The sequence below is a fragment of the Cervus elaphus genome, chromosome 13 (assembly GCF_910594005.1).
Source record: "Cervus elaphus chromosome 13, mCerEla1.1, whole genome shotgun sequence".
NCBI lineage: Eukaryota > Metazoa > Chordata > Mammalia > Artiodactyla > Cervidae > Cervus > Cervus elaphus.
In genome coordinates this window covers 57,987,999-57,998,629 of record NC_057827.1, presented here as the reverse complement: position 1 = coordinate 57,998,629, position 10,631 = coordinate 57,987,999, and the positions used below count along the sequence as shown (strand labels likewise).

General features: G+C 43.6%; 1 protein-coding gene across 1 annotated transcript in view; it reads left to right on the top strand.

Moving 5' to 3' along the window:
* Positions 1-883: 883 nt before the first annotated feature.
* Positions 884-10,631, top strand: part of FRMD5 (FERM domain containing 5) — a 313,088-nt gene continuing 303,340 nt past the window's right edge. Inside the window, exon 1 of the mRNA XM_043921704.1 lies at positions 884-1,162. Within this exon, the coding sequence (XP_043777639.1) occupies positions 1,061-1,162 (102 nt within the window). The 5' untranslated portion in view covers positions 884-1,060. The remainder of the gene's footprint in view (positions 1,163-10,631) is intronic.

Sequence of the window (10,631 nt, the reverse complement as noted above, 5' to 3'; positions counted from 1 at the left end):
CATGAAGTCTTTAGATATGAGGTCAGAGAAGGCAGGAGATAATTTTTTTCCTTTGTGATGTGTACCTCCTTACATACTCTGCTGTTTTGTTGAGGAAGTACGAAAATATGATAATTCTAGTCCTAAAGGTGTAGATAAAGGATCCATCGTTTCCTCTGCATTATATCGGCTGAAGGACCACATCTCAGTCTCTTCCTTTTGTCTTGCGAAAATAAAAGGAGGAGGCAAACGGTGTTTGAGTGGAGGGTTTCTAGGGGTTAAACCCTGGTGCTTCAGCCCCTCCGCGAACCCTGCAGCTTTTACTTAAGTAGCCCCTGTAAAACAGATGTTCTCCAAAATAAGAGGAGTGGAGCAGAGAAGACCGTCCGGCTGTCGTGGGGTTCAGCAGCGCAGGTGGGGGCAGCCGCCTGGTCCAGAGCCGAAGGTGCCTGCATTCTGCAGGTGCAGGGACTGTGAGCTCTCAGCGCTCAGGCACCAGAGAGGCGGGAACCGCGGCGTTGCAGAGCGTGCGACTTGGGCCCTGAAGACAAGGCCAAATATATTCCAAACAGCTGACATTGATCAAGCCGATTGCCCGCACCTGGCCCGGGGGAGGGAAAAACAGCATCTATCCGAACCGCAGAGAGAAAAGGAGCCCCTGGTTTGGAACGCCAGAGGGCGGGCCTGACTTCTCGGTCCGACTGCTTTGCCGCGATTGCTTCCCTGACCTGTCTATCATCGCAGTGTTCCGTTTCTATTGGCTCTTCCGTCTGCCACTCGGTTCCGCCGCGCTGACCCCCATTGGCCTCCCTCCGGCCGAGTCCCCGCCCCACAAGCAGGACACGGGCAGTGGGGCGCGGAGCAGAGCGAGTCCGGCGCTGGCTCTGGGCTGGGGGAAGGCGGTGGCGGAGAAGGAGGAGGAGAAGGAGGAGGAGCCGGGCGGGCAGGAGGCAGCGGCGGCGATCGCGCTGGGGTGATGGTGCAGGTGCTTGGGGCCGGCGCGGAGCTGCCCGGCTGAGGGGCGCCTGGTCCGGGGTCCGCAGCGCCGCCGCGTCTCCCCCGGAGGCGGGCGGGCGGGAAGATGCTGAGCAGGTTGATGAGCGGCAGCAGCAGGAGCCTGGAGCGCGAGTACAGCTGCACCGTGCGGCTGCTGGACGACAGCGAGTACACCTGCACCATCCAGGTCAGTGCGCGCCGCCGCCGCCGGGGCCCCTCTTCCCCGAGTCTAGCCGGCTCGGCCCGCGGCCGCCCCCGGGGGTCGCCCCAGACCCCAGCGCTTTGTCCGCCGCTGCCTGCGGCGGACGGCCCCGCCGGTGCAGGGCGCCTGAGCCCGGGTCCGGGGTTGGGTACCCGGAGCTCGGCGCCGCTGCGGCGCGAGTCCGGGCGTCCTGGACCCCCCAGCTCGTCCCCTGCGCTCTCCCGAGGTGAGGGCGCCCCAGCCTGGCTCCTCGAACCCGCAGATGTGGTGAGCACCTTCCGCGGGCGTCCGGAGGGGGGCGGAGAGGGCGGGAGGCTCTTTCCCCGGCCGCCCCGTCGGGGGACAGGGAGTCGGGGGGCGGGGGGGTGGAACGGTGCAGGCTTTGGCTTTCTGGTCCGGCAAGGACGGCTGGCGGCTTTTCTCCTATCTCTTTGACTGGAAGGATGATGGTGTATGTCATAATCTCCCCCCCCCAGCATTTGTGAGTCAGAGCTCTCCAAAGGTAGAATTGAACGCGTAGCCCATACAGAGTGGCCTGTTGAAGGGAACCCAGACCCTTGGGCTGTAAAGATTTAACCCCCCTATCTCCCCGGCTTTTCGCTCCCCAAATCTTATTCAGCTGGGCAATTCTGGGGGGCGCGAGGTAAAGATTTAGCAACAAGTCCCAGCGATTTGAGGGTTGGCATTGGCGAGAATCGGTGACTTACAAAAAAAAAGGGGGGGGGGGAAACGCCAACAATACGGTAATGCTGCACGGCATTCTTCGGAACCTGGTGTTTTTGAAGGGATTTTTACAACCTCCTGGGTGGCACGTCAGGAGTAGTAGTCTTGCCCAGGAATGCAGTCGCAGCCCTCTCTCCTTTATAAAGTCAGGAATAGAAACCGCTGACAATGCTCCGGCGCGTAGTTCTCAGTCGAGAGGGTCCTGTGTTCACCTGCCCCAAACCGCTGTTTCTGGAGAAGCAGATTGAGTTGGACCCGGAGGGTCTCACCTGATCTCTCGCCTCTGCAGCAAAAGCCCGAGAGAGCTTCTCATCTCAGATGTGGCAGGCAAGAACTGTCTGCCCGGGTCCTACTCTCTTTGTCTCCCTCCCCGCCTCCCCCCAACCCCCATTAATTATTATTATTTTTTTTTTTTGCTGACAATGCTCAATAGCGGAAAATAGCGGTGTGTGAGAAAGACGCTGGATAGTATATGAGAGCAGCTGCTGTCTGCTGACTCCCTGCTCAGTTCTGCCTTCTCTCCACTTTCCTTTTTCTCCCACCTCCAAAACCCAGCTCTGGGCATAAATGCTGACCTCTGCCAAAGATTTATGAGGGTAGGGAAGGAGAACAAAATCTCTTTTTCAGGCCCCTTAAATACAGATTAAGCAGTCATAAAGATGCTAGCCAATTAAGTGAAAGGATTTTTGTAGTAGAATATGATAGAGAGATGTTGTGTATTATATCCTTACTGAATGAGTGACATGCTACTTTTTGTTTCTATTGTATCTTTATGTGTCATGTACCAGTGTTTTGTTTTTGGTGGGAGTGGGGGGGAACCAGAGAAAACAGATTGAGTTGACATGTTTACTATTTGAATACATTGTGTAGAGCTTTTAAAATCTTTATTTTAAAATTTAAAGCATTTACACAATAGCATATCAAGGGCAGTGTGAGATTTAGATTTTATGGGTTTAAAAATACTTTGGGGATATATGGTGAGATAAAATTTCTGGGGCAGATTGTTAACTTTTGCCGAGATAGAAAGTACAAATAAAACACCTCTCTATTTAGTGATAATCTTGTGGTTTTAAGGTATCACAACAAGGCAACTAGTTATTTTTCCCAGTTAGTGGAAACCCAGTTGGCAGATTGGTATTATACTTGTGGGTAGTTTTTATTACTGTTGAGGAAAATATTTTTAAGTTGAGCAGGAGTTATTGGTTTTATGCTTTCTGTGTGCTACTGTGGTTGTGTTTATTTTCCTGCTGGTTTTAATTTTACATTGTTTCAATTTAATATGTTATAAAAATTTAGGCTGCTAAAAAATTAAGCCTGGTGTAATATGCCCATACTGTCATAAGTGTTCACTATCTAGATGTGTCAATGATTGTGCATTGTGTTTCTTTTATGAAAATTTAAAAACACAGGAATTCTAAAGTATATGTATTATTGTCATTCTTTGGTGCTACTACTGTGAGTTGCTTTTGTTTTTACCCATGTGAGGAAATGTGGATAAGACAGTATTTTATGTGAAATTAATATTTTGAGCATATACCTTTTTTGAGCATTTAGAGATTGAGCTTTTCTTAGCAACTTTTCCCCCTTGTATATTTCTATTATGTGTGTGTGTGAGAGAGAGAGGGCGCACACATGTGCTTACTTGTCAAACACTGGGCACAGGGTCTTTTTTTTTTAATCAGTGTGTGTCACTTATTAAATTAAAGCAATATTTACATCATTTAGGAATTACAGTACCATATATTATATTAAAAAATTGGTGATAGTTTAAACTTCTTTTCCTAAAAGTATTGTATGTCTGTGTTTTTCTTGAAAATAAGGTATCTAAATGTCAGTACTTCTTGAGGTGATCAGAGACCACATAGGGTATTACAGAACCAGAAGTGTATTATTGGCTTAGAGTGTTAGTTACATTTGGTAAATTTCAGTTTGTAGGAAATTCTGTCAAAGTGTTGGTCTAGCCTTTTGTATTGCAGCAGTTATACTGATCTGGCATTTATGATGTGATTATTAAGGTAATAAAAATTCCTTATATCCTCTCAATGAAGGTTGCCACAGTTACCAGCCTGTTCTTTTATTCTTTCTGATATGCAAGTATATTTGTGGACCATGAGAAATGAAAGTATACATAGAAGGGTTGTAGTATAATTGCCTCCTTGTGAAGAACATTGTTAAAAGTTCCCTGCCAGTTTTGAAGGTCATTGCCTCATAAGTGCAAATCTGGTCCATATTTTTCACAAATCTCTTTCTCTTAATCACATGTTTATTTAGTTACCACATTTACTACCTTACCTTATTACTTTATTTGGGAGAAAATAGGAAAAATGAAAAGGCTGCCTAGTATTTTTGAACTCCCCAAATGGAGTCATTTAGGTGCTTAGGCATGTAATATCCTCAAGAATAGATTTTTAAACTATCTTTCAGGTTATAATAGTTTATAAAATATTAAGACTATTGCAGAAATGCCAGTAGAAGTATGTATCAAAAATATATATTGCCAAGTCAGAAATATTAATCACCTTTTTTGGTTATTGGTGAAAAGTAAAGCTACCCGAGAAATGAATCTGATTTTACTGGGAACATACTGAAATAACAACTGATTAAGCAGTTAGGTTAGATTAGTTTTTCCAGTTAAATAAGGTGCAACCATAAATGAAATGTACATGCAGAGGCAGTTCTAAAGTGGAACCAAGATGCGGATTTGATTGTGGCTCAGCCACTTAGTAACTGTGGGACCTGGAGTAAGGGAGGGAATATTGAGGGGGAGAACAAACGTGTTGATCCTTGCACCTGCCAGGTGCTTTGCCTGTATTATTATCTCATTTTCCTCACATCAGTGTTATGGATTGATTATAGACTCATTGTACCAGCTAAAGAAAATGGATTGTGGATTGATGGGAGAGCCTGTATTTGTTGAATGGCTAACTGTGTACTAGTTTCCTGCCAGGTGCTTTGCTTACATCAACCTTACATCAACCACTGAGAGGTAGGTGGTATTGTCCTTATTTTACAGATGAAAATCCCAAATGAAGGAACTTGCTCAAAGCTAGTAGGTGGCTGTACTGTATTTAAATCCCAGTCCTTTTGCTTCTAAATCCCGTCTTTGTTCCTTTTCTCCATTCTGACTTCTTAAGGCACTTCACCTGTCTGTACCTTAATTTCTTCATCTATAAAATGGAAATTTAATACTTACATCACAGTAAAGACAAAGTTACTTGGAAAATTACTACAAATAATAAAGAACACTTAAATAGCCTACTGTACTTACATTGTGCTTTAGTCTATTCAATTCAGAAATAGAACTGAGAAATGTTTTACTGTTTTAGAAAAATAAATGAACTTCAGCTGTAAGTGCTTTTAAAATGATTTATGATTAATTTCAATAAAATTGTAAAATCCTGTGCTGGCATAAGTGAAATCTTTATTAGAACTCTTCTTTAAAATCAAGAGTTCAGGTTTGCTTTCCTTCTACTCTACAAGGTCTTTGGCTTTAGAGGGACGTTTATTGCTTGAACCATGGCTTGTCTTTTCTAAGAACTTCTTGGTAAGTGGAATCCTTGGTTTCATTAATGCAAAAGGGATGTTCTTAGAGAATTAGGGTAATTTTATTAACAGACGAAAACACAGAGCTGAGGTATTTTCATGAATATTGGTTTTTTAAAACTTTATTTTAAAAAGTAATTATTCAGTCTCAGGATCTCTGTTACAATAGCAAGTCAGTTAGAATCTAATTCTTAAAACTAAGTTCCAAAATTAGCTTCCTAGGATCCTAAAAGCACTTGTATTCTGTTTCTTAATTAGTGCATTAAAACATTTATTGTATAAAAGTAATGCAAGTCAGTCTGTTTGATACAGAAGGTAAATTCTAGGCGTGTATTTATGTTTTCATTCTTTTTGATTTTGAAGAAGTCCTGTTTAAGGAAGTGTCAGTGTTCATCCAAGAGGAACCTAGAAGCAATCACTACAGAAGATTTTACTCAAGGGTATTTGTATGAATTTGCATTTTGTTAAAAGCTTGGAATGAGTATGCTAGATGAGGCAATTCACTATAGTGTATAATAAAATATAATGTGGCTTTTGAGTCCTCTGTTACATTGTCCAGAGACAATGTATCATGTCTGTGATATTAACGTCATACTTTAAAAAAGGAAGTGTTTGCCAAAATAAAATCAGACAACCTGGGGCAAAAAAACAGTAGTTTTTCATGTTTGTAGTGTTTTATGTAGAGGTCTTAAAATGTGTAACCCACAACAAGAAGCATGACATTATTTTAGAGGCAATTTACCAATGATATATTAAAATATTTTTGATTATTTTAAGAAATTTATTTTCTGATAGATCACACTTTAGACTAATCTATAAAAGAGAGAGTAATCGGAGGCTATAAATCTTAAACCCTGAGAATTACAGCACCTAGTTCAGTGCCTTGCATAGTTTTAGTTCAGTAAATACTTTTTCTGATTTGTGCTACGGGACTGCTGGGTTAACTAAAACACTTTAAAAGTTATTATACCTGAAAACAATAAGCATTTTCTCTAAGAGTTGTATCAACGTAACCCTTTCTGTAGTTTCAACCCATTCCATTTCAAACCATTTTGCTGTGTAGCCCCCCTCTTTCTGATGAGAAATTACAGTATGTAAATGTGGTATTTTATGAAGCCTGATAACTTTTTGTCATTGTCCTTTGTGGAATTAGTGGGACTTCAGTCCAAAACCACTATGATTTTTTTCCTTTGTCTCTTAGGATGTCAAGCCTTTCAGGTGCCCTCACTTCCCCCATCTCTGCAGGTTTAGAAGGCTTGCATCAGATGAATACGGTGTACATGGGTGTAGGGCAGTGCTTCATGGGGTAGTACAGTGTACATGGGTGTTGTACAGTATATATGGATGTGGTACAGTGTACATGGGGGTAGTACAGTGTTTCACGGTGTAGTATAGTGTACATGGATAGAGGTCTGCTAGAATTAGGACACTGAGTATAGGTATCACCACAGCCACAGAAATCTCCTTCACTCCTTTCCCTGACGTCAGCACCGCATAAGACAACCTCCTCACAGTCTCATTTCCTAACCTCTTGCCCGGACAGGAAGTGAACCATGCTTGCCAATCTGTTTCTAATTATGCCTATTTCAAGTTGAATTCATGCTCTCGCTGATGGGCTCATCTGCAACATTCTGTTGGACTCTGCAGACGCTGTTTCCCAGAGCAGCTTCCTGTGGGTGTCTCTCCCTCAGCTGTGCCTAGCCAGAGCTTGTACAAGAGATGGGAATGTCATGGAGGATTGGCAGCAACCTTACAGCTTCTGTATCTCACCTGCATGGTACCTGGGGAAGATGGTGCTGCTCTTTCAGAGGCCAGGAGGGCAGTTGTTGCTCCTTTGTTTTACGATCTTGATCCCTGGGGCTCAAGCCAACCACCTGAATGGTTTTCTTATGCAGTGGAGAAATTTGAAGAGTACTAAAGCATCTCTGTCCAGGTGGCGCTAGTGGTAAAGAACCTGCTTGCTGTTACAGGGGGCGTAGGAGATGCAGGTTTGATCCCTGGATCGGGAAGATCCCCTAGAGAAGGAAATGGCAACCACTCCAGTATTCTTGCCTGGAGGACCCCATGGACAGAGGAACCTGATGGGCTACAGTCCATGGGGTCTCGAAGAGTCAGACACGACTGAAACGACTTAGCATGCACAAAGCATCTCCATCCTATGTTGTAAAGTGAATGGTGTTTCTCCTAAGAAAACAGAACACCTTGTCATATGTCCATTCTAGCTACTGAAGCAGGCCTTCCATTCTTTTAAGACCCTAAGCCATGATGGCCAATAGGTCATTTTGAACTTTGACAGACATTTTACATTTGGGTAGAGCCAGAGGTAGACTGGGGTGAGCAGTTTCTCTGGGAGGATAATCCCCAGATTTAAATTATGGACCTCTTGCCTCCCAAGGCAGCCATGTGATCCTCATTATTGCCAATATTTTGAACAAGATAGGCCCCTTTTTGGTCTTTGACCAATTATAATTGCTGTACTATTTTCAGGTGTTTTACTTTTGTGGTCCTTCCAGCTTAATTTTCTCACATCCTAGATTTGGCAGGTAGGAACTTGAAAAGATTCTTAGGTTCAGATTCTCCCGGCTTTTACTTGCTACTGCCGGACTAAACATCAGCTTGTGTGAAGTCCTCTAAGGAGATCCTTCCGTGCCATGCTCATACAGGCAAAATAATTGGGCCACATGCTTGGCAACCACCGAGTCTGTGTACAATAGCTCCATTCACTTGTCTACAGAAAACACCCCTTTGACAAGTGATTATAGCTTTCGTGCCCCCCTCTGCTTCTGACTCCCTGCATTACCATGACCTCATCTGTTGCTCTGTATTTAGAGGCACTCCGGACCACTCCAGAAATGCTTTAGGACTTTCTCTCATATGTTCAAGATCATTTCAGGTTAGGTAACCACTGCCTACCCAGGGAAGCCAGGACCCAGGATAAGGACCAAACCTAGCTATCCTTCTACCTTATTTGAGCCGTCTTACTGTGTCACAACTCAGGGGCTCATTTCTTTTTGTAGAAGTCATGAACCGTGTTAAAAGTAAGGAGAGTGGGTGGTTTAAAGCTGCTGCTGCTAAGTCGCTTCAGTTGTGTCCAACTCTGTGCGACCCCATAGACGGCAGCCCACCAGGTTCCTCTGTCCCTGGGATTCTCCAGGCAAGAACACTGGAGTGGGTTGCCACTTCCCTTTCCAATGCATGAAAGTGAAAAGTGAAAATGAAGTCACTCAGTCGTGTCCGACTCTTAGTGACCCCATGGACTGTAGCCTACCAGGCTCCCCCGTCCCTGGGATTCTCCAGGCAAGAATACTGGAGTGGGTTGTCATTTCCTTCTCCAGTGGTTTAAAGCAATGGTTCTCAAAGTGTGGTTCCTGGATGAACAGCGCCAGTTTCACCTGGGTGCTTGTTAGAAATGCAAATTTTTGGCTCCGCTGCAGATCCAGTGAATCAGAAAGTTGGGGGCTGGAGGTTAGCTGTTTGCTTTAAGAAGTCTTCCAACTGACACTTAGCTTGCTGAGGATTGAGGATCTCTCCCGGGTCACACACATATTTAGTAGGGAACATTGATAAGTATTGTTGATTAATTGGATATTAAAAGTGCAGGAGAAGGAGAAGCCAAGAGTGAATCTCATATTTCTAACTTTCTATTTCTGAATGGCCTTAACTGATTCTCTAACTTTGAAAGGTAAAAGGTTATTTGCAGATATGCATACCCATTTTCAAGTGGGCAGGAGTCTAAAGATGGGTCTTAATTCCAATTTGATGTTCTTACATTATCGATTATTTTATTATTCATCTTCTCTGACCTACAAACAATATGATTATTTCATATTTGTATACTGTTTTTCAAAAGAAATCTTCACAACTTAAAGCACTAGGGGGACAGGAGTTGTAAAGGTCCCTGTCGTCCAAGGTCTTACAGTCTAGAGAGGGACTGCAAACATGTAAATAGCAAACTATAAAACATCAGAAAATTCAGGGCTTATACAAGGTGATATGCTGTGGCAGTGCAAATGTGGGGGACTTGAGACTAATAAATATTTTTCAAAGGAGGTGAGGTTTGAACTGGGTCATGAAAAGTTGCCAAAAGCAGAAAATGGGCTATGGGGATGGGTAAAGGGCATTCCAGGCTGAGGTAGCAGCAGGCTCCCTCTAGGTAGAAAAGCTAAAAGTGTAAAGCCAAATATACTTAATCTTTCTTTTACTATGTTGATCTGACTTGGTCTGGTACAGTTGAGTCAAACAACAGGAATCTACTTGCCTAGGAAAAATTACTGTTAGTGAATTTCAATCATTCTTGACAAGCTCAGAGGAGTGAATCTAAACTAAAAATAAATGCATAAAGCTGGCATTGAATTAAATCTAATTCCAAAACTGTAACACAAATTAAGATTCCTCATAAAGCGATGGCATCATATAAAGAAAATGTGCATTGGGATAGCAATCTTAATTCTGTGGCTGCAGCAAGCGCATGCGAATTTTATTTTCAAGAAATGTCATCTTTGGCGTCAATTTGTTACCTGACAAAAAAAGAGGGTATCAAATTCTAACATCCAGCTAATATTTGAAAATCCTTTGACCGATACAGTGTAGCCTAGATCGTGTATTAAGAGTCTGGAAATGTGACCCATGGAGCCCTAAGAGGCACTTTTTTTTTTTTTTAAGCATTTCTAACCCAAGTGGCCACCCCAAATAGCTTTTCTAGAGGACAGAAGAGTACTTCCCTGGATTCTTCCATGTGCCCCTGCCTGCCAGCTCCGAAGTTCCCAGCCCTACACAGGGTGCACTTTTAGCACTCAGCACAATGCCAGGCTGGAGCTTTGGGGATGGGAACCTCCAAGAAAGCACTGTTTGGCATTTGGGCAATCAATGTTCGGCAGAATGCCAATGCTAATCGGTTATTTTGCTCTGGAAAAGGAGAAAAAGGAGGGATAGTCTACAGACTGATGAATAGGGGAATGACTGACAATATGAGCACCACATATTGTTGGAGAGATTAAGGAGGCTTGCTGTGAAGTGGTGTTATGGGAGCCAGATAAATTAGCAAAAGCCCATGGGCCCAAGACCTGAAAGAAATAGTGGTGCCTCAAAGCAGCATGCCCCCGGGCACACTCAGATGTCTGGCCATTTTCATTGAATTTGTGGTAGGAAAAAGCCAGATCATTCAGTTCAGTTCAGTTGCTTAGTCGTG